We start from the raw sequence: 25131 nt of genomic DNA on the forward strand, positions 1-25131 counted from the left end.
AGTGCCTGATTTAATATGGTTATATCCCAGTTGCTAAACACATTAATTCTCTTTCCCATTCCCACACTGACCTTTCTGTCCTGGGTCTCCTCCATTGTCAGAGTGGAGGAGCAGCATCTCATATCCCGTTTGGGCAGCTTACAGCCCAGCGGTATGAATATTGATATCTCTAACTTTAAGTATTCGCGGCATTCCCTCTCTCCCTATCCCTCCCCCACCCAAGTCGCACCAGCTACTCGTTTTCACCCAACAAACAAATGACAATGGCCTGTTTCCTTTATTGTCGTTATTTTTTTGCATATCTTTAATTCATTGTTCTTTATCTCTCTACATCATCGTCTTTATCTCTCGTTGCCCTTTTCCCTGACCAGTCTGAGGAAGGGTCTCGACCCGAAACGTCACTCATTCCTTCTCTCCAGAGATGCCGCCTGTCCCACTGAGTTACTCCAGCTTTTTGTGTCTATCTTCGGAATAACATGGAGTTTTCTCAGATATCACAGAGGACTTCAGTGAACAAGATCAATTATGAGAACACAGAGGGTTTTTAATGCTGGGAAAAGACACTTCAATTCCTGTAACTCGCTGCCTAACTAGACCCATTTAACACCTTCAATTCACAGGCTACGATGATTTAAGATAGTAGCTCACTACCACCATCTCAAGGGGATGTTGGGAATTTGCAGCCACACAAGTACATACATGATAAGAGAACCAAAGAGCTGGCTAACTATCAGGGAAGTGCGAAAAAAGAGGCCATTCAACTCATCTAGCCTATGCTGGTTCTTTGAAAGAGCAATAGACATCAATCTCGCCACAGATGTGTCGCAGATCCTCAAGTCCCATGCAAGATCTTTCAAGGGAAAATTCAGGTGCACACAAATTGAATCCAAGGAGTTAGCACAGACATGATCAGCCAAATGATCTGTACTGAATGGTTATGGGGAGGGAGTGGGTTTGAAGTGAACACAGAGATAATAAGGCATGTGAAAACACTAGCCTGGTTGGTATGAATGAATTGGATCAAATGGCCTATTTCCATATTATACGACTATGACTGACCCACTATTAATTTCACAATGTTAAGTCCTTAGCCAGCAATAAAAAGTGCCACATAACTAATCTCAGAACCATACAACATGGAAACCATAACTCTTTGCTTAGAGCACTCTTTAACACTAACCCTATTTTTATTCTCCCCATAAATTGCCCTCCGATGTCACCACTCACCTACAAACGAAGAGACATTCATACAGCGGCCCATCAGACCATCAAGTAAGTCAGGCTTAAAATGTATGGTCGACAGAAAGTGCTGGAATAACTCAGCGGGTCAGGCAGCATCTCAGGAGAAAAAGGATGGGTGATGTTTTGGTCAGAACCTTTCTTCAGACTGAAAGCAGAGGGGAGGGAACTAGAGGTAAGAAAAGGCTAGAACAAATTAAGGACCACATACGGATAAACAAAGGAAGGGTGGAGCCCAAAATGGCCCAATGTTGGCCAAGGAAGGGTGGAGCCCATAAGGGCCTAATGTTGGCCAAGGGTGGAGCCCATAATGGCCCAAGCTAATTCCTCACCAGTGAGGAAGATGGAGAGATGGGGCAGAATGATCCCAAGAACTGGAGGAAAGCAGCCAAAAATCAAGACTATCCAGCCTTTGAAACAGTGGATTGAGGTGTAGATAGTAAAGAACATAGACATTTTATGTCAGTAGGATGCAGGATGGACAAGGTCTGGAAAAGGAAGAATTGGGTTGATAGACACAAAGTGTTGGAGTAACTCAGCGGGTCAGGCAGCATATCTGGAGAAAATGGATAGATGATGTTTAGGGTCAGGACCATTCTTCGGAACAGGGCTGACGGGTAATTAAATTGCACTCGGACTGACCCTACAAGCATTGGGAAATGGGAGCGCAGTGGAGAAATCCCCAGTGGAGGACTTTATCTTGCTGCAGGTAACAAAACTTCCCATAATCCTTCAGAGTAATGAGCCAAATTGGTTTAAGAACCTGCTTCTCAAGACGGTTCAAGTGGAGAGGTGAAACATTGTCATTTCGTGCTCTCTGCAGTGATGGAGAGGGTAGAACCAGGGAGTTCACAGGAAATGCCTCAGGTGCCATAATTGTGATGGGTAACAGGCACTTGGATAGGTACATGAATAGGAAATGTTTTGAGGGATAAGAAATTATGTTGGTTAGTAAGAGTGTCAGGGGTTGTGGGGAGAAAGGCAGGAGAATGGGGTTGAGAGGGAAAGATAGATCAGCCATGATTGAATGACAGAGTAGACATGAAAGGCCGAATGGCCTAATTCTTCTCCTATAACGTATAATCTTATATGGACCAAACGTAGGCAAGTGAGACTAGCTTAAATGGTCGGCAAGGACGAGTTGGGCTGAAGAGCCTGTTTCTGTGCTGTATGACTCTATCTGGTTTTCTCAGCTGGAGACCCGCCGTGTGATTTAAACCCCATGATACTATTCCTCCTTTAATTTTATAATTTTATCCAAGATGAGAGACTGGGCTGATTCTCCTTAGAGCAAGGAGACCTAAATGGGAACGTTCAAAATCGAAGTGGAAAGAAACCTGGCAAGGGCAGAAAGTAAAGTGGCAAAAGAGTTGTGGAGATGAGAGGCAAGGAGCAGAAACGCTGGAGAGTTGCTTCTTTTATCATTTAAAACAAGCTGACGCAATTTGGAACGCACTGCCCAGAGTGGTCAAAAGTGGGCTCAAAGGAGAAATTTTGGAGTGGTGGTTTGTTGGGTAGTTGGGGAGGGGAATTGTCCAAAATGGCGAACTCCATTGAAAAGCCAGCACAGACATGGTGGGCCGAATGGCCTCTTCCTGTGTGCTGCACCATTCTATATGAGGCTAAGCTTTCTTTAAACTCTAGGTGGAGTTGCAACAAGTACAGAGCAAGTCTCCATTGTCAATGCAAGCCTTTAATCTCAGATACACACACCAAAAAAAAAATCACTTTTTCTTCTCAGCATTTAAATAAGGCACTGTTCTTTTCAATCCGTGTTTACAGCTCTTGTATCAATTCTAAGCCTGGAAATTCTTTTTTATATATATAATATAAAAATCAAACCAAACAGGCAAAAGAAAACAATACCATTTTTAGCACAGTATAAAAACTATTCACAGTTGTGGGGAGCAGGAGGGGAGAGCTCCCTGTATTTTCTTTACAAGCCATCTGCTTACGTGCTTAGAAAAATAAAATTAGGATCACGGTCGAGTTCTTTCCTCTGTGATTCCAAAGGCTCGCCTCGAGATTATAAAAGCAGCTTCGACAAGTTCTGCTTTCTGCATCCGACTGTATTTTTGTTTGTTGTTAAAGACAATAATTTACAGAGCCCTGCGGGCAAACGTGTCACTTAGCATCAGTCCTCCTGCGCTTGTTGGGAACCGGATCAGTCTTGCCGCCGAGTTTCCGTTTCTTTTTGCGCTTGGCCTCGAGTGAGACTTCGCACTTGGGCCTGTGCTTGGCAGGGGCGGCCGCCTTGGCTTTAAGTTTAGCGCGGGTCTTGTCCCGCTGCTTGGTCCTGGCTGCAGGGGACCCCACCTTGCTCTGGGCCTGCCTCGCCCGCTGCTCTCTGCCCACACCGCCCTTCCTCTTGGCCCTGAGCCGTTTGCCCTTGCCTCCATCTCGAGCATCAGACTTGCCCTTGCCTCTCGCGACGCTCTTCAGCCCAGCACTGGGGGACCTCTTCACCGCCTTCACGGGCAGCCCGCTGGGTTTTGCACCGCTGCCCGATTTCCTTGGAGCCGGCAACCTGCTGGAGGTGCCGTCGGCTTTGGGTTTCTGGCTGGCTGGGACGGGCTTGGGTGCAGGCTTGGACGGAAGGGACGGAGAGACGGCCTCGGACTTGGAGCGCCTGGACCGCCCCAAGCGGGGTTCCTTGATTGGAGAGTCCCTGGTTCTTTTCCTCTTGCCTTTGCTCTCCTCTGGTCTGCCAGGGACGACGGGCAGAGGTTCCTTTGGCGACTCTAACTGGGTCTGTGACGTCAGCTTGGGCGACACCATGGGATTCATGCAAACGCTCTTGTGTCTGCCTGGGTTCTTCCTCCCAGCTTGCTCCTTGCCGTGCTGAAACTTGTGGAGTTTGCCCATCATGTTAGAGTACTTCCGAAGGATCCAGGCGCTGACAGGCTTCTTCAGCCCTATGTGTTTGGAGTGTTGGGGCACCCCCCGAATCAAAGAGGGACCATCTCCTTCCTCTTGACAGTCTGGCAGCATGTTGGCCGAAAAGAGGTCCCCAGTGGACAGGCCATCTTCAGCATCGGGCAACATGTCCTGTTGCTGCTGTTGCCCGACTCGCTCACCTCGCGCCATAGCGATCCTCCGCATGTTGTCCAGCAGCGCTCGGGTCTTTGGGTTATTTCGAGCAGGGGAGGCTATGGCAAACTTCTTCAGGTGCTTCTTTAGCCGCTCAGCTTGGGGACTGGGGAAAATGCCAATCATGGAGCTCTTCTGCAGAAAGCTCTTGGGTTTCATGGTCACCACCGGATTCCGGGCATTGACGTTCTTGACGATCACCAGAGACTTGGTCTCGGTCGTCTCCATGAACCACTTGCAGATGTTGGCCATGTTGAAGTTGGCCACAAAGAGTTTCTGCACTGGAGATATTTTGTGGTCGTACAAACCTCTGACCTTCCGCGCCCTCTTCCTGCTTTTCCAAATTTCCTTAAGCCGATCAGACTTGGATCTGGCCTTGTGAATCACCGGCCCTTCTTTCTCCATCTGAGTCCACGATTTGTGAAGACTCTCATACTTTGCATTCAAGGTGGTGATTAGCTCTTGGTTTTCATCCTCAGAGCACCAGTCTAAAAATTTTGGCCGACTCACTTCAGTAGCATCAGCATCATTCATGCCAACCAACTCAGATGCTTCATCCTCCTGGATATCTTGTGTGGGCAGCTTATTATCTGTGTCCTCAACGTCCTCTTCCAACACACTCGATTCAGGCTCATTGATGGGCATATTCAAGCATCTCAAGTCATGAGAAGCATTCTTCTTGTCCCCTGGTGACAGTTTTGCGTGCATTCCTTTAGCTGTTTGATGCGGAGATCCAAAATTGATCAGTCTCTTTACAAGGCCAGCGCCTGCCCGCTTTGTGCTTTCTTTGTGGGTATTAGTCCTTCGTGAACTGGCCTGCTGTTGGCTAGCAGTAGACCCATCATCCACGGAGCCACTGGAGTAGTCGGAAACCCGATCGGTTTCAGCATTTTGATTGGAAAAGGAAACTTGCCTCTCTTCAGCCGATTGTACATCTACGCAGACCTCGAGAATTCGACCTTGTTCAAGGAGCACGTTTTCAGGTAGAAAAGCATCGTTAATCAATTCGTCGTCTTCCGAGTTCTCCGACTCCTTGGCTGGAAGATCGCTGGAGGCCGGCATGGCCGCTGGCTGTCCCGTCTTGCCACCATCTTTCACAGAAGTGGAAGCTAGAGATTCGTCAACCTTGCTTTCGGGGTCAATGATGCTTTGCAGCAGGGTTTTGTTGAAGCAGTCCACTGGAAACTGAACAGACGCCACTCTGCTGATACAGACTTCCCTTCTGTACTTCTTCTCCCCTTGATTCCTTGGGAATTTCACGTTGAGACAGGGTACGAGTAATCCATCAGCACAAACTAATGGCTTCTCTACAGTATCACCAGGACTGGCCACAGTCTGCGGCTGCGATTGTTGACTCCTTAAGCGTCTGTCCGTAGAAGCGGGAACCAATTTTTTACGTTGCCTTTTCTTTACAGAGGCATCTGGCATAGGCGTCTCCTCTTTATTGGGACTGATACTCCTCCCGGGCTGCAGAGATCTCTCGGCCATAACATCTTCTTTCCTCTTGTGATCGGGTGCATTTGCTCCAAGGTCTTCCTGCTCTATCTCCGTCCAACACGGGCTGCTCGGTGTCACGTGGCACTCAATGCCATCAGTTCCTTCACTACACCTTCCCACCATCTCCGGGGTAGACCTTCCCGAGTCACTGCCCCTCCTTTTGCTTGCATGTGCGGAAGCTGGCTGCGGATGCAAATCGCTCTTGGCTTCAGGAGAACAAGCGACTGGTTTAGACGGAAGACGCAGTGTAACCGGCGATCCTTGGGAATCTTCTTTCTCAATCAACAATTTTTCTACCTTTACCGTATCAACATTCTCGACTGAACATTCAGGCTGTTGGGATTCCACGGTTGCCTTGCAGACATTATTGCTCACCTTTCCCAAGTCGCCGTTTAAGATTTCACTGCTACTGTTGTTCTGCTTGTTGCATTGCTCTCGAGGAGAAAGGCTGATCTCAATACTGTTAACAGGACTGATACTGGCATTCTCTAAGGAGGACATGGACAGCTCTTGGCTCCCATTATTCACAATGGCCTCTGAGTGGTTGGGAGAACTCTTACTGTCTGCTGGTGAATTGCACTTCACCTCATTGCTGTCCTTACTCAATTTGTCCAGTGTGGAAAGATCCCATTCTGTGTCCCTGCATTCCTCCAGAAGCTGGTCGCGTGGTTCAACGCTCACATAAGCGGCTGACGAGCTGTTGCTCTGATCTCTGGATTCGGCCGGCACCACGACACACTCGCTCGTGTCAATGTTTGGAACCTCCATGGCCCTGATTTCCGCCGGGCAATTTTCAGAGATGGGACTGTCAGCGTGGGCAGCAGGCCTCTTCTGTTCCCCTTGCGGACTGTTGTCATTCATAGAAGACAGACTGGCCTCCTGCAATCCGCAGGTCGGACTCGTGCCGAAGAGCTGCTCTGCACTGTTTGCCGAGTAATTGTTCAGACTCTCCTCGAGCCCCTGAACTTGGTCTTGCATCAGCAATGTTTTCTCCTGCCCCTTTGGACAATGAACGCCAGTCCCAATCGCCACTGGAGCGCCAGCGACGGGCACACTAACGGGCAGTGTAATCACTGGCTTGAGGGTCACTGGGGCAGGCACTTTGGGAGCGCAGGTCTCCCTACCTACTTCTATGGTTGAGTTCCTGGCCGAAGTGCGGACCGTCTTCAGCTCCCAGTATTCCTCGTTGCAGAGATGGCCACGGGTACTTTTCCTGGCCGTCTTCCTCGTGGAGGACCAGGACCGCTGGCCGTCGAAGCGGCACTCCGTGATGGGCTTGCTGATGTAAACAATGTCGCACTGGTTGTCGTGCTCGTTCACGTACTGGCACATGGTGGAGACGGAGGAACGTGACCGAGGGACCGCCACCCTGGTGCTCTTCCTGGCCGCCCTGGTGGGAGGGGACTGCACCTTCAGCCTCAGGTGCCCGTTGGCTCCGCGCCCACTGGCACTCGACTTGGAGAGAATCCAGCAATCCTTTGCACCCGCTGTCGTCGGAAGCACATGATTACCTTTGACATTTCTTTTGGCGGAGGTAGTGTGTTCTTGAACCGGAGCGCGTTTAATCGCCCCGGAACTGCTCTGTGGACCGTTCTGACTTCTAGCCAAATTCTTTCGCTGGTTAAGTAACTGCATGGGAAGAGCTCGGAGACCCTCCTTCTGACCTTTGGCGGAGCCCGTCTCCTCCGTTTTGCTCTTCTGGTTGCAAGAACTTAATCCTTCTAATCGGTTAGCAGTGCCAATGAGTGCGCAGTCACTGGGGGACAGACCCAACAGCGAGTTGCTGATCAACTTCCTATTATTCACAGTTTCGTTTTGCAGAGCTTCCAAGCTCACGGTTTTGCTGCAGTTAGTTGTAAATGTACCTTTAGAAGAGGGCTTAGCCCCAACTGTGCTGTTTTTGGTAAGAGTCCCACCACTAGAACTACCCAAGGCTGCTGGCGATTCGACAGAAGTAACACCGCAGATCTCGTTCCCCACCTCACTGGGAAGCAGCCTGTCCTCTTCAACATTCGTGCAGTTGGTTTCATTCTGGGTCGGCACCACTCGGTTAAAGGAAGGGCGTGACGGGAAGGTGGGTCGGCTTGGTAACGGTTCCCCGGAGTCCTTGGGCTGCTGTTGCAGAACCGCTGGGTTGGAGGCCGCCATGTCCTCATTGGCCACCGATTCCGATTCAGGACCCGTTCCGCTGTGCATGTGGCCAAGAACACTCATGAATTGTTTCTGATGACGCCTGCACAGCTTAGCCATAAACTGGTCCAGGGACCCCTGGGATTCGTTACCGAGTTGCACCTCTTGCGTTGGTATCTCGTTGTGGCTAAAAACAAAAAGAGAAATGGGAACATTTACACATTTAAAATGATTAAGACATGCCAATTTACCCAATGGAAACAAGAAATTACAGATGCTGGTTAACAAAAAGGCACACAGTGGCACAGCAGTAGAGCTGCAGTCTCACAGCGCCAGAAATCCAAGTTCAATCCTAACCTCAGGTGCTGAAGGTGTGGAGTTTGTATGTTCTCCCTGTGACTATGTGGATGTTCTCTGGGTGCTCCGGTTTCCTCCCACATCCCAAAGGTGCATGGGTTTGCAGGTTCATTGACTTCTGTAAATTGTCCATTGTGTGGGATAACATAGAACTAGTCTACGGGTGAACGATGGTCGGCGTCGTGTTAATGGGCCGAAGGGCCTGTTTCCACGCTGTATTACTTAATTCTAAACTAAACTTCGCAGGTCAGAGAGCTTCCCCAAAGAACATAACTTTTCTTCAGAAAAATGTTCTGGGTCAGTCTGAAAAAGGATCCCAACCTGAAACGTCACCTATCCACATTCTCTAGGGATGCTGCTTGACCCTCTCTGTTGGTCTAGCATTTTGTGTCTATCTTCGGTATAAACCAGCATGTGCAGTACTCCTTGGACGCTGTGCATTTAGCCTATCCATTCCTCTCATTATTTTATACACCATCCTATGTTGATGGTAGAGAATACATGTGCGCTCTTGCAATTTGTTCGCAAGGCAAAGTTATCTATTTGTTTGCAGTTTACTGAAATGGCGAGGGTTTATTGCCCATCTAAACTAACCCCTTTGTCTGGCAGACTTCCGGGGCCATTTCACAGGGCTTTTTAGAGTCAGCTAGATTGCTGCGGGCGACTGTGGAAGTAAGACCTCAATTTGCAAATTGCTTTTAACAACCTCAGGATATCCCAGCGTGATTTCAAGTCAGTTAACATAGCACTTTCAAAAATTGGTCACTTGCTCGCATCCAACAACCGCAGATGAACAGAAAGGTGATCATGACCAGATGACCAATTTTTTGGTTCGGAAGCAGTTTGAAGAATAAGCATTGGCTAGAGACCAGAGTCGGGGAATAATTCCCCAACTATTCTTAGTTTAGTGATACGGCATGGAAACAGGCCCTACGGCCCACTAACATCCATGCTGACCATTAATCATCCGTTCACACTAGTTCTAATAAATCCTACCCCCTCATCCACTCCCAAGGGTCAATTTACAGAGGGCAATTAACCTACAAAGCAGCACGTCTTTGGAATGTGGGAGGGAACTGGAGCACGCGGAGAAAACCTACGTGGTGACATGGAGAACCTGGAAATTCCACATAGGCAGCACCCGGAGTCAGGGTTTAAAATGTGTCTCTGGTGCTACGAGGCAGCAGTTCCACCTGCTGCTCCACTGTGCTAATTGTTAATGTCCAAAATAAGAGTGATGATTGCTGTTTGAAATTTTGCAAATTAGCCACAGCGTATGTCATTTGACTGACATGGCTCAGCCACCCAAGATACGCAGGGATGGTGGAAGTGCTGGGGCTATACTGGCGTACTCTCAAGGATCTTACAATGTAGATACATTCTGGGTCCAGCTGCAAATACCCAATCACAAAAAGCACCGATGCTCAGAGCACTTGTTCATCATACAGCAACAGCCAGAACAGACACAGCATAGGGATGAATCCCCAAGGAATCTCGTTGGTCGGCCTCTTGGAAACTCAAATCTTGATCATCGTTGCTGGCTTTGATTTGTCCTTTTGCATACCTGTCATTCATTTGTTCTTTGTACCTCTTCATACCTCTAGTTTCCCTCTCCCCTGACTCTCAGTCTGAAGAAGGCTCTCGACCTGAAACGTCACCTATTCCTTTTCTCCAGAGATGCTCCCAGACCCGCTGAGTTTCTCCAGCATCTGCAGTTCCTTCCTACACATTTTGACTGTTCCCACAAATACTGGCACACGCTCAGGAACCCCCAATATACGGGGGTCAATGAAAGTAAAGGTGTTCCAACCATCTGAAATCAGTTATTTCTTTGTTCAGAGCCACAGACAAAACAGACGGAGGAAATATCAAAAGCAGATGGCGCAGCCAGCAACTGATAAACTACATTCAGATTTATTTTCCACAATATAGTAATGCAATGTACTGTTCCATTCATTTCCCTGGATTAAATTTATTACCCGGAATAAAGTTTAATGGTATGATCACAAAGTACAAAACTAAAATCAAGCAAATTAAGAAAACAACAGTACATTGTACAGAGACAAAGAGATGACTGTACACAGGTACATTACACAGGAAACCAGCAACCACTTTGTAATTAACTCTCTCGATCCACTTCATTGGCCATTATCTCTTAAACATATCTGTATTCACACATTAATGTTGAGCTGAAATCATGTGGCCGCTTCCTGCAAATTAGGTTTAATACAATTTCTTGATTTTGACGTCTTAAAACCTGACGGAGGATTTGGGTTGGGGGGGGGGGGGGTTTACAACCTTCCCCACCCTCACCTGTATCAACCCTTTACCTGTCAGGCTTTGTCATGCCCTTCCTATCTTCCAGCTTTCTTTCCCCCCAGCAATAGTCTGAAGGGTCCGATCCGAAACGTCACCCATCCATGTTCTCCAGAGATGCTGCCTGACCGCTGAGTTACTCCAGCACTTCGTGCCATTTTGCCCAGTTCTCTCCACAACCAATAACATACTTAAGTCATATTTATTAACACTCTCAACATTTCCAGTCTAGACACAAGGTACTACAGATGCTGGTTTAAAACAAACACAAAAAAGACAAAGTGCTGGAGTAACTCAGCGGGCCAGGCTGCTTCTGTGGAGTACATGAATAAGTGATGTTTGGCATTAGTTATCCATTGAACTATAATGCACCGAGCAACATTTTCACAAAATGGAAATAAATGATTGGAAGGAAAAGCATCAGTCTAACAAAAATGGGGGGGAAACCCCCAGGTGGAAGCAGATAGAATAGCAGCATTTAAGAGGCATTTACATCGGCACATGGATATGGAGGAATGGAGGGAGATGGATCGTACAACCAGAGAGGATTAATTTAACTTGACATCATATTCTGCGTGGACATTATGGGACAAACTGTGCTGCATTGTTCTATGCAAGTATCCAATGGGATGCAGGGCTGGAGAATATTGCTCTAAAAAAGGAGCAACAGAGGAAAATGTGAATTACAACCCCTCTGAAGAGTAAAATATGAATGAATGTGTGTAACATTGGATCATCCCTCATACTCCAAGATAGATTAGGCGGCCTTCCTTAAAGTGAAGTTTGGGGGGTGTTTCCCTTAACATCAGATGGGGTGAGACATTCACAAGGCACCAGAAGTGCCAGCTCAGTTTACGCAAACAAAAATACAAAGTATATTCAGGGTGATATAAATAAAAACAATTTTTTCATGACAATAGAAGTCAAATCTTTATCCTATGCAAACAATTCATTGAAATAAATGGAACACAAAGGGTCTTGACCCGAAACGACACCTATTCCTTTTCTCCAGAGAAGCTGCCTGACTGCCCCGCTGAGTTACTCCAACATTTTGTGTCTATCTTCGTATCCAGTTAGGGTTAGTTACTGTTGCACAAGGCTCCATGCATTTGCTTTCAGGTTCTGTGGTGCCTCACAGATATGATCAGACTGAAATGATTAACATACAATATATCAGTAAGACGCAAAGTGCTGGAGTAACTCAGCAAGATAGCAGTATCTCTGGAGAACAAGGATAGGTGATATTTCGGGTCAAAACACTTCAGTCTGAAGAAGGGTCATGACCCGCAATGTCACCTACCCATGTTCTCTCCACAGGTGCTGCATGACCTGCTGAGTTACGGCAGCACTTTGTGTCTTTTTGTGTATTAACCAGTATCTGCAGTTCCTCGTTTCAATAATATGCCAAGCCAAAGAGCAAGAACTGGAAGCATGAATAGTTGGGCTTTGTGATTAAGTATATACACGTTTAAGCATTGCACTGGGGTCAAGGAAAGAGTCCTCACGTCGCGGCCCTGTTTCCACCAATCTTTCCACCACCAACAAGAAGCGCAAGACAAACACCCTCGTATGCAGATACCGAGAAGTGTGTTCAGCTCTGGCTGAACAACTTCAAATCTTGTGCGTGGACTCGATAAGAAAAAGTAATGCACTACCTGCCCATTCTTCTACTGCAAATTGGTGAAAAGTGTTCCACAACACTGCTGAAATGTCATGGGCAATGGTGGGAATGTGGGATGGTGAAGGACAACAAAAAAGGCATGCCCCTTGCATGGAACTTGGCAGCCTTAATCCCGTGCACATTCAGAAATCACAAAGATCAGTCAAAGGCATTGGTTCAAGCAGCTTTAGTTAGTTTGCAGACAGGGAGAAGAACAGGGTCCCTTCCCCTGGCTGCACTCCTAAAGGGTCCAACATAAAGCAATTTGTTTTGGAACAAAACAATGAATAAACATGACAGAGTCCTTCATGTTCTTAGCTACAAGTGCTGTTCACTATACTTTTTGAAAGTGCCGACTGCAGTATTCATTGAGCTCAGCACATTAACACCATGGCCCTTAATCTCTTCTACAATTAGAAATATACAAGAGGCAAAACTTCAGATAATGGAAGATGAAAACATTTACTCACAAAATGAAACCAAACATGGCCATTATTCTGCATGGCTTAAGTTTAGTTTGTGTAGGAAGGAACTGCAGATGCTGGTTTACACAGAATATAGACACAAAATGCTGGAGTAACTCAGCGGGACAGGCAGCATCTCTGGAGATAAGGAATGGGTGTTGTTTCAGGTCGAGACCCTTCTTAAATTTAGTTTAGCATCATGTATACAGAGCTACAGTGAAAAGGAATTTGCTGTGTGCTATCCAGTCAGCGGAAAGACTATACATGATTACAATCGAGTCGTCTCGGTGTGCAGATACAGAATAAAGGTAATAATGTATAGTGCATGATAAAGTCCAGTAAAGTTCGATTAAAGCTGTCCCAAGACTGTACCCAGTTATGACCATGGTGCCAGAGTTTTAAAATTATCTTTATTTCTACAAGTGCACATGTAATTGGAATATGCAGGAAGGGAGAATAGTTGGAGTGAAGGAAGAATATGATTGATTACCAATGAGTCTTGGCAAAAAAAGTAATAAATGGGAATTAAATGTAAACTAACCAGTGGAGATACTTGTAGACGGTCCGCCAAGGCCTACTGAACCTTCCGGTCACCAACCATTATAACGTAACTTTCTGTGCCGAGTCTCATCCATTGCCAGAGTGAGGCCAAACGTAAATTGGAGGAACCACACATCATATTCCGTTTGGGGTAGCTTACAACCCAAAGCTATGAACACTGAATTCTCCAATTTTAGGCAACCTCTTACTACCACCCTCCTCTCCTCCCCACCCTTTTGCCCCACCTCCCCCTCTCCTCCCCTGTGCCTCACATAGACTCCAACCTATTTATCCCCTTCTCTCCTCCTGTTACTTTCCTCCCTCTTGGCAACTCTTCGACCCTGGATTACATGGTCTGCTTTCATCACTGTTCCAACCATTTGTCTGTCAAAAAACCCCTCGCCTGCATCCACCAGCCACGCTCTTTCCTGCCTCTTCCCTCTTCTAGCTTTCTTCGCCACCCACTACCTCCAAAATCAGAAGGGTCTCGACCCAAAATGTTCTTCAGAGATGCTGCCTGGTCTGCTGAGTTACTCCAGCACTCTCTCTGTTTGTGTATTAACTAGCATCTGCAGTACCTTATTTCTACATAAGGATAGGCCTACGTTTGTACATGGATAGCTCCCAAGAACAAAATTATTTTAGAAAAGACAATGGGTCTTGAATTAGTTTTTGCTTGTGCTGTGCTATGTTGTGGAGGTTGCTACACCTCAAGGGCCATAATTTATAAATGATGCACCATGGATTAATGTGTGAATTAGATATGGGTATTAATACGTTAGATTCAGCAGGAGGTAAAAGCACACTTGTATGGTTGCTCAAAATTTGAGAGGCAACTTTCAAGCAACTACTGTGGGGAAGCAGAGCTGTAGAGTTACTGCCTTACAGCCCCAGAGATCAGCCAGGTTTGGTCCTGAACGCAGGTGCTTGTCTGTACAGAGTTTGTACATTCTCTCTGTGACCGCGTGGGATTTTTTCCCTGGGTTCTTTGGTTTCTATCCACATCCTAAAGACATGCAGGTATGTAAGATAATTGGCCTGTGTAAAATTCTCCCTATAGTGTAGAACTAGTGTGTTCAGGTGATTGTTGATTGGTGCGGGCTCGGTGGGTTGAAGGGCCTGTTTCTACAATGCACCTCAAAACTAAACTAGCCTTGCCCAAATCCTGCACAAATAATGATGGGTGGCAAATACCAAGGTATATTGGATACTAATTTGATAGTAATGGCAGCCACTAGGAAATGGGACCCCCAAAAGAAGCAAGCATGTCGCAAAGGACGTTGCTGTTACCTCAAACAGTGTTGGCATTAGCTATCCATAGAACTATACTGCACCAAGAGCAACATCTATATAAGGGGGAAAGAAATGATGGGGGGGGGGAAGCATCAGTCTAACAAAATGTTTTACCGAAGTATATGGGAAGAGAAAAGTATATGGGAATACTGCATTGAGACCCTTATTCGCACACATCTATCCATGTTCTCTGGAGATGCTGCCTGACCCACTGTGACTCCAGCACGGAGTCTTTTTTTTGTAAACCAGCATCTGCAGTTCCTTGTATCTATACGGAAGAGAAACGACAATCTAATTTTGCAATCACTAACAATGACTTCACTAACAATGGCTTTAAAACTTTGATTTGTATAATATGATTTAGTAAACAGTTTGGGAAAAAAATATATTCTGTAAAAATATTCTCCTAATTGATATTTTTTTCAAATGACAACTGCACACCTTGCAAACCGTCTACGACGAAGAACGCAGTTAAATTGTTCAATGTCCTATTAAACTTGGTACCTCATGGAGCTGGGAACAACTAGCACCTTTTCACTTGAAGTGGATGCTACCATTTGTGGAAGCAATTGGGACAGGGGTATGGAAACCTGTTTTATACATTTGGAAACATCAAAGGAAGCGGAATAATTGTCAAGATCTTCACAATCGTGCTGGAAAACGTGGACAATAATTTCATCAAGTTAAAATGTATTTAGTTGACAAACTCTTCTGACAGCATAGAAATTTGTGGCAGCAATATTTTTCTTCTGAATTGATTACAATGAATTAAACAACCCAGTAGTCAATAACTTGATAGAAGTAACATTAAACAACGTAAAACCGATGACTAGCGAAATGAACCACCACTGTATGTCAACAGTTAAATTCTGAAGCTGTCATTACTAACGAATCTGAAATATCCCGAATTTTAACTGCTTTTAGCATTAATGGTTTTCAGAGGCTGAATAACACACAGCTTTATAATTTGCGTATGCATGAATATTCTACTTTTCCAAGCACATTAAACATCTCCAAAATAAACTGCCTAAAGTCAAATTTAGTGGTGAAGATTTCACATACAAATGAACTGCTTCAGAGTTCAAACTCAATGGGAAGACTGCCAGAATGCTGCGTTATGGTCATAGTGAGAACAAAATGTTCAAGAGGACATACAATTCAGTATTGAGGATTGCAAAAAAAATGATCAGACACCATAAAATTTAACGAAATTTATTAGAAGAATAGTGTTTTTGTACTGAAACTGAGCCTAGCAACCAGTAAATACTGCAAACACAACACAGTTAAAACTGTTTTTGTTACTTGTTATAACAATCAAAAATTCCCACATGCACAGACAGAAATCTGTTTTCCAACATACGTCACAAGGCAAACAACGACACAGTTACAAAAAATCTAAAATTACTTGTCACTTATAGTAAGACACAGGGTATTTTGTAATCCAGTTGAAATTAATTTGCATTTTTAACAAATCAATTAATAGTGCAACCAAAAGTGCCACAACAGCTGTACAAGACATTGACAATAAATGAACAGATTTAAGACATTGATAAACAATTGCAAAATAAGTTTTCAAAATTGTACACCTCTTTCAGACTGTAAACTGTATGAGGTCAAACAGACCAATGGGCACCCGTTCTTATGAACATTACCTGATTTGAAGAATTTGAGCTAGTTTGAAAATGAGCCAGTAGGGAGACTTTCGAGAGGGAAACGCTCAAAATCCAGCCGTAGCAATTAGTAGTCATCTGAGCAGAATTGTGGCAATGATCAGCTGGACTTTAAATCATAAGCCTACTTCACTGTCACATGGACAACCCAGGATACGTACAAGCAGGGAGAGACAAATAATCTTTAAGAAAGTCACTACCCAAGATATATATATATACACAGACACACATACACTTTTCCAACTCAACGGCAGCAGCGTATTTTATACCGAATTGCAGCCAAAACTCGTACAGATTCCTGAAATGTGCGACTGAGGTAATATGCTTTTGTTAATAAAAGTAGTTTACTTGAGACAGTGAGCATATTAGAAATGATTAAAACAAGCCTGAAAGTTTAGTTGCAATTTTCAATTGCCCCTGTTGTCTATGAGCTCGGGTTTAAGGTACCATGGGAATTTACAACTATTTTGGCTATTTTGGATTATGACTGGATCTCCTGCAGCTTTTACGCCAGATTTCCAACATTATTAAAATATTTACTTTGTAATTAAAACTGACAGTGAATTTCTTACAAGTGATCACCTTTATCCGCAGACAGCAGGTCTGCACGACAATGTGTAAACTAAATCTCCACGCTAGAAGAGTGATAACACTTTATAAACATAAATTAAAATACTTTGTATTGGAACAGAGGAGGGAACATAAGATAAGTTTGCATATGGTGCAATGTGCGATAATGGTTTGATTTCTAAAATAGCAACATGGCCTATAGACTATATCTCGAAGTCTGAATCATGAAATTTCAGATATAAAATAGAAATCTAATCAGCACATCTCCTGATCACTGCTATCTGAAGAATGGAGGACAAATAAATATAATCACTGTGCCAGACTCGAGCTTAAAAATGACTAGACCAATTCAAGTACTAAACTAATCAACAAACACAACTTAGTGTTGTTGCTGCATTATGTTTGGCATGGCAAGAATGTCCAACTTTAGGGCCATGAACCTCAGCGACATGATTAAAAATCGTACGCAACCATAGAAGTTCAGATATTTTTGGGGTTGACAAAATTAGTACAGGCCTCTGTGAAAGGATGGATACAAGCTGTACAAATGTGCACTACTATGGCCTCGATCTGATGCCTAGTTTGTAAGATAGATTTAAAAACTGTTCAAAGGTGCACTTAAATTGACCCAGATGGGGAGAATGGGAATCAGTAAAGGGGATAAGGACAGAAAACAAAGACCATCGATCCTACCTACAAAATTCCGTACCCCAAAGATTGCTCATAAATCCCAGGTAACTTATTCATTTGCAAATGAGTCTGATATTATTCAGTACTTTGTATTGTGGTGTGTTTATTTGACAACAGAGATTTACGAGAATAATACCATTTACCATAACAAATACTAGCTCTGAATTCATTCAATTCAAATTTAATGGGAAAGGTGTTAGTACAAATTATGAGCAAAAGATGTGAGTTTAAGCTGTATTATTTCTATTCATGGGTGTATTCATAACGTGGTACACACATTTGGTGCAAGGTTTGAAGGAAGGTCATCATTCAAGAGGTTAATATAGGACGTGTTTCACTAATTAAAGCTAAAATCATTTATTAGAAGGAATTTGAAAGATACTTGAAGCAGTAAGACATTAAAGGGCAGGGAAATCAGATCACAAAGGATTATCACATTGAAGGACCTTAAACAGTACACTTGATGAGGCAAGTTATCTCTTTTAACAGTGTTCGACTCCAAACCCTATCTACAAAAATTGGCAACTGCAAAGAATAGAATTTCTACAAACATTGTAAACAGTACTTTTGAAATATGGTTTGTTCAGATAACAAAGCCCAAGAAGTCTGTACAGATATATACAATTGTAGAGACGGAATGCTGCTATAAAATGTCAAGAGGCACAATGTAAGCTTGGCAGACTAAGTTTTGTTAAACCGAGTAAAAGTCAACATTCACCACAAATATGTTTCATTATTTAATTATCTAGTTTAAAGTACCTGCACTGAGTAACTGGTTGAAATAGTGTGTCAAATGTCCCTGAGGGTTTTTTCAAAAACAGTGTTAGGTGTTTTTTTTTCAAAAGCCACTTATTCTTCTTACAGTTAACATAAAAACAATACAATATGTTACAACAGCTGAAAAAAACAGTTATAAAATCAAGTAAGGTTTGTTTATTTGATGTGGTGATAGTATATGCAGCTCTTCCATCTTACTCCATCAAGTTTAAAGTTATTTTATCCGTTCTGTGTGTATTCGTCGCAAACCAACGTAATTTTAATGAAATATCTTGTGTATTTTGCAGGGATATTATAATTGCGACAAGTTCGTGACATCACTGGAAACGGTCTGCAACCAACACAGCCTGCCGTTAAAACCGAACATTTCCATCTATTTGATTGAATTAACTACTTTAACTAACAAGTGGTATTATTAGAACTTCCATTGAGAATCACATGATACTGACTTTCAGCACCGATAGTCTCATCTGTTGTTAGGAATATAACGAGGTACAAATTGCAGATATTGGTATTTAATCACAGATAGTAGTGTTTAATTATATTCTGTCTCTCTCTAACAAGCTGTCATACGTGATTTTACATAAAGAGTTTGCCATCTCATTCCGAAATCTTCTTGTCTTGAAATAAAATAGGCATTTGTGCCTGAGAAGGAACCTCAAAAAACCCCGACCAAAATTGCAGGATGAGCAAGCGGCAGAAAGCCAGAAACCAACTGGGGGAATTTAAGGATTCTATATCATTTATGTATCTTTTGATACATGTCACACATTCATCTCTTACTACAATACCAACTAAAAATCTTAACCAATTCAAAATTGTTGCACAAAACCATGTTCAAATCAATACTGCTTGGGTAAGGTTGCTAAATTTATTTTTGGGGCTTTGTGACAGTGGAGGACAGTGGCAACTCAGACCCTGCTGACTTACCAGCCACTGTTAATTGCTTGCCAAAGTTCATGGTCGAGCCTTTCGTACAAATAAAGATTCTTCTGGGAAAGTTACAGGAGAGACCGAAGCAGATGAAGAAAATGGTGAGAAGAAAATACCTGAGTTTCAAGATGCTGATGAAACCAATTAATGCACTTATGATATGCACATCAAAAGAAACCATATGCAATCAAAAGAAAGCCATCCATTCTGTCAATATTTCCTCCTATCTTGAAAATAATACTTTTACCACTCCATGGAGAATATCAATAGATACATTTGAAATGCTTCAGCAAAAGATTTTTCTGATTTAAAACTGGAAACATGGACATTCTAATACATTGACAAATTATTCTGATCATCCTGACATGTTCAGTCAATACTGAAGCCAGATTTCCTTAATAATCGCTAACGCAGCTGTTTTTATCATTGAAGATTCAAGTATGCTAAACTATCAACTGGATCCAAAATGCTTATTAGAACACAATTAAATTTTACGTTTTTTGCTGAAAATGCCATCAACATAAGAACATTTGCTATTGTTATGGTGTCAGATTAGGAAAAAGGGAAGTGCAACGAGACCTGAGTGTCCTTGTACAGCAGTCACTGAAAGTAAACATGCAGGTACAGCAGGCAGTGACGAAAGCTAATGGCATGTTAGCCTTCATAACAAGAGGATTTGAGTATAGGAGTAAAGAGGTCCTTGTGCAGTTGTACAGGGCTCTGGTGATACCACATCTGGAGTATTGTGTGCAGTTTTGGTCTCCTAATTTGAGGAAGGACATCCTTGCTATTGAGGCAGTGCAGCGTAGGCTCACGAGGTTAATCCCCGGGATGGCTGGACTGTCATAAGAGGAAAGATTGGAAAGACTGGGCTTGTATTCACTGGAGTTTAGAAGGATGAGAGGGTATCTTATAGAAACATATAAAATTATGAAAGGACCGGACAAGCTAGATGCAGGAAAAATGTTCCCAATGTTGGGGGAGTCCAGAACCAGGGGCCACAGTCTAAGAATAAAGGGGAGGCCATTTAAAACTGAGATGAATAAAAACTTTTTCACCCAGTTGTGAATTTGTGGAATTCTCTGTCACAGAAGGCAGTGGAGGCCAATTCACTGGACGAATTTAAAAGAGAGTTAGATAGAGCTCTAGGGGCTAGCGGAATCAAGGCATATAGGGAGAAGGCAGGCACAGGTTACTGATTGTGGATGATCAGCCATGATCACAATGAATGGTGGTGCTGGCTCGAAGGGCCAATGGCCTCATCCTGCACCTATTTTCCATGCTTCTATGTTATCTAAGTTTGTACCAAATTTGGAGTTCAACCTCTGTGCCATCCCACTGCTCTCCTACTCCATACACACGCAGACACATACACGCTGCATTTTCTCATTTTATGATCTAGTTGCAAATTAATTGCTGATTGCTTGAACAACATAGTTTGCAATAAATCAGCCCCTATTCACTGAATCCTAATGTTATAGAAATAATGTTACACAAAGGCCAACATAGATTTGTTTTTCACCTTGGATGCTGAAACACAAATAGTAAGCAATTATGGTGTGACACAAAATTACCCCATGACAAGACAAAACAAATTTGAATTGTAGTCAAAAGAAAAAACTACTTCCAACTTTGAAATGCTAATGTTAAGGTGAAAATAGATAGATTCTTGATTAGTACGGGTGTCAGAAGTTATAGGGAGAAGGCAGGAGAATGGGGTTAAGAGGGAGAGATAGATCAGACATGATTGAATAGCAGTGTAGACTTGATGGACCAAAAGGCCCAATTCTGCTCCTATCACTTATGTCCTTGTGATATGGAGAGCAATGATAAACTGGCTTCAGTATTAAATTATGAACAATTTCAGGCTTACAATACAAGAACAAGTACAATTAGTCCCAAAATGCCAACAGATGGTATTGTTGCGGGAATTTCAATAAAAGCACAATGGTTGGAGCAAGAAACAATCACATTATGTCCACCTGAAACGTGACTAACATTCCGAATACAACAAGAAATTCAGTATCCTCAAAAATCAAGCTGCATTATCAATGAAACCTCAGAATTACAGAATACTAAATTCTGATGGCTGCTGTACGAGCACTGGTGGCAGTGATGATTGGGATAAAGAATCATCATCTGTGTGTACCAGGATAGCAATACAATATATCAAACATACTTTCTCCCCAAGCTTATTGGTACGCACACAATAAAGAATCCTCGTGACAACACAGACGTCATTGTAAATTATGTTAAAAGATCTTTGTGCATCGCATATTTGCCTGATGTTTTTTTTGAAGAAAGGAACACCCGTATGACAGCAAAAGATGAATAAATTGGAAATAACAGTTAATGTATGACTTACTGTAGGTAATAAAGCAGAGAAATATTGTTTGTTGGTTGTTGAAATGGAGAGATTTGTCCACGTATTTTTACAAGTAATTGTCAGTGTTCTATTTATACACATTATCAACTTCAATCCAACACAAACATTTTGAAATAGGTTCAGATTTTAAAGCAATACATGGGCCGTATTTTTTTTTTTAAAAGGTAAGAATCTTTACACAGTAACAGTACCTTGAAAGACTAAGCACACCATTCTGGATAAAATTATGAACTAATGTCACTTCAAATTAATCTCAAGACCTGCATGATAGCAAAATTAATGATGGCTATTCAATTGGATGTGTGCTACAGCCAATTTCATCTACTTCAATTCTTCTCTAATTTATTAAAGAATATTAATTTTTTCTACATGAAGATATACAAAATGACATTCCAACGAAAACTGGCACCTTTATTTTTTAATTAAGATAATAGGATTTAATCTGCATTTTCTAAAAGGGTGATATGAAATAATTTGCTAAATCGTGTTTTAAATACATTCGCTGCCCTGCTTTTCACACTATTGTTGTGCTGTAGCGCAACCAATTTGTTTCACAAATGAGATATATTGCCCCTGACCTGATCTCTTTAAAGTCTTGGTCATAGTTTCCATGACAACCCATTACCTGGATTAGAAAAATCAGATAAACACAGCTTTTGAGTCAAGATTACATTCAACAATCTAAATGTATCACAGTTGTGAAAGAAAAATGCATAAATGGTTTGATAATTTAAAAAAGGAGAATGGAATGTTAAATTTGAATTTAGAATCCATTTCAATATAAGACAATGATCAACTGCAATGATTTAAATTAAATTTAGTGATGCACTGTACAAAGGGCATTAATTTTCAAGGAGCTGACGCTTGCAGTTTTAACTTAATTAGCATTTGGAATTCAATTTTATAGGGACAAATAATTAAAAAACATACAAATTATCAAACATCTCAAAACTGGTCCATATTAAAGGGATAACCACATCCAAAGATCAATGCATTAAAAGGATTTATTTTGATGGTGGAGGGAAATTCTTTGATTTTTCCCTCAGCAATAAACCGGTTAGGAACGACAGCATAAGGAGCAACATCAATTTGGGCCTATAAGCCGGTGCTTCCATCACTGATGGAAGCGATGCAGAAGTGAGTTGCAGCATTTATATCTGCTTCAATAGTGGTTTTCCATTTTCACCCATTCCTTGCCCAAAGTAATTTATCACTAAAAAAAATGAGGTTAAGTTGACGTTTCACGTCAGAATTTATGAATGGCCCTTCACCTGAATATCTCTCCCAATGGATGCTGTTTGTCCTCCTGGATAGGTGGAAATCTTTGAAGTTTTGCTGGATAATTAATTATGCCATTTAGTAAATTCTACTTTGTAAGGTACATTGAAATGTGTTTCAATGTTAAAAGATGACGCAGGTGGGACTAGTGTAGATGGGACATGATGGTCGCGGTGGGCAGGTTGGGCCGATGGGCCTGTTTCCACGCAATATGACTCTTTGACTATATGCCAGTGTGGACATTAAGTACTTTCTTCCAGATTTCTGAGAAACTACACAGGGAGTGCAGCATAGGTTTACAAGGTTAATTCCCGGGATGGCGGGACTGTCATATGCTGAGAGCAGCTGGGCTTGTACACTCTGGAGTTTAGAAGGATGAGAGGTTCTCATTGAAACATACAAGATTGTTAAGGGCTTGGACACGCTAGAGGCAGGAAACATGTTCCTGATGTTGGGGGGAGCCCAGAATCAGGGGCCACAGTTCAAGAATAAGGAGTAAGCCATTTAGAACGGAGACGAGGAAACACTTTTTCTCACAGAGAGTGGTTAGTCTGTGGAATTCTCTGCCTCAGAGGGCGGTGGAAGCAGATTCTCTGGATGCTTTCAAGAGAGAGTTAGATAGGGCTCTTAAAAATAGCGGAATCAGGGGATATGGGGAGAAGGCAGGAACGGGGTACTGATTGGGGATGATCAGCCATGATCAATTGAATGGCGGTGCTGGCTCGAAGGGCCTACTCCTGCACCTATTGTCTATTGTCTATACCAGATTATGACATTTGTAACTACTGTAGATTTGGCTAGCATTCATAAGAAACAAAGCATTACTATTTTCCTTTATGTCTATAACAAGATACAGGAGACATTGGTATTGAGGAATGGATTTTTTTTTGAAGTTCCCAATGATGGCATTAAGCATGCACCTGTACCATACTAATACCTACAGCTCCAAATACTTTACCTTACCATAAACAGTTCAACACAAGAGATATATTTTCATTTCCCACTGGCTAACTTAATGAGGTTGTCATTTAGTATACCATGTCGGCGTACTTCAATGGTGTGGGTCTTTGCTGACTACATTAAGGTTGCCTAAACTTTACTCCATGAAATAACTTTCATGCATTAAATGTATTTTTTCCATAATTATAAAATAGATTGTGACTGAAGATGCCAAACTAATGAGGTTGCTTTACCTACAGTTCAGATCACACTACGATATCTTCCATTATGCTTATATTGATGCCTTTATTAATTTTCTAGTAGAAAAGATTCTTATCTTCATTTGTGAACACAACTATTAAACTTCGCCACATTGAAATGACATCCAATTAGGTGGTTCAAATTTTTCCCCACAATGGCAAACATTCAGTCTTTGTACTTTTGTTTTAGAATGGACTTCATTTCTATTAAAGGATGGTGTACCTGTCATTTTAAGTAATGTCACAGCAACATGTTTAACCTTATTATTCAGGCAAAATCATGAAAAGCATCCCAACAGAAAATATACCAGTTACAAACTTGCAAATGCAAGTACAGAACCTAAAACAGCAAGAGGAGTTGTGCTAGGGCCTGGTTTCTGTGAATACAACTCTTCAGTTGTCAAATATAACACTCTGAAGACCAGATGACAAACATGCTTAAAAAAAAGTATCTTAAATGTTTTGCATTCAAACATTAACATTGCCGAGAGAAAAAAAGCTAGAAAATAGCATAACTCCAGCACTTGGCTCAAATTCATGTTTGGCAAATAAAGCATAAAATACTTCACATGAATGCATTTCAATAAATACAAATAAATAAATAAATAAATAGATAGATAGATAAATAGGCAAATAAATTAATAAATCTCAAGCTAGTCACAATCAATTAATTTTGCATTAAATAAGATCTCATTCAACTTTTTTCTGAAGTCACAGAGAGGTGGATATGAAAACTTTGGGAGACTTCTCTATATTTGATTTCCAAAAGAAATACAAATCATTTGGCCTTGAGGTAATCTCCTCTTCTCTGACTGCCCATTAAAAAAAAGGCAGCAATTACACATTAGTGTAAGCTGCTCAATAGTTCTGTATTTCAAAACCCATTACTTCACAAAATCTTTTATGCTGAATTCATAGAAAACGACATCATTGTAATCACGCAGTTCTGCCAGTACTCGTGAGACAATTAGCACGTTAGCAATGGAATTGAAACAGCAGTGTCAAAACACAAACATTAAATAGATCCTGCAATATATCATCA

General features: G+C 42.4%; 2 protein-coding genes across 12 annotated transcripts in view; one reads left to right on the plus strand and one right to left on the minus strand.

Moving 5' to 3' along the window:
* The window catches only part of slit1 (slit guidance ligand 1), a 135416-nt gene extending 115835 nt beyond the window's left edge, over positions 1 to 19581 (plus strand). The window contains exon 37 of the mRNA XM_033034122.1: positions 18581 to 19581. Coding sequence (XP_032890013.1) covers positions 18581 to 18591 — 11 coding nt within the window. The 3' untranslated portion in view covers positions 18592 to 19581. The remainder of the gene's footprint in view (positions 1 to 18580) is intronic.
* The window catches only part of lcor (ligand dependent nuclear receptor corepressor), a 63417-nt gene continuing 41202 nt past the window's right edge, over positions 2917 to 25131 (minus strand). For 8 of the 11 annotated variants that reach the window (XM_033034109.1, XM_033034113.1, XM_033034108.1 and 5 more), the window contains one exon: positions 2917 to 8143. In XM_033034109.1, the coding sequence (XP_032890000.1) occupies positions 3364 to 8143 (4780 nt within the window). In that variant the 3' untranslated portion in view covers positions 2917 to 3363. Of the gene's footprint in view, positions 8144 to 22190; positions 23169 to 25131 lie in introns of those variants that run through there. The other 3 variants (XM_033034116.1, XM_033034118.1, XM_033034117.1) reach the window with 2 other exon arrangements.

The sequence above is a fragment of the Amblyraja radiata genome, chromosome 15, assembly GCF_010909765.2.
Source record: "Amblyraja radiata isolate CabotCenter1 chromosome 15, sAmbRad1.1.pri, whole genome shotgun sequence".
Taxonomy (NCBI): Eukaryota; Metazoa; Chordata; class Chondrichthyes; order Rajiformes; family Rajidae; genus Amblyraja; species Amblyraja radiata.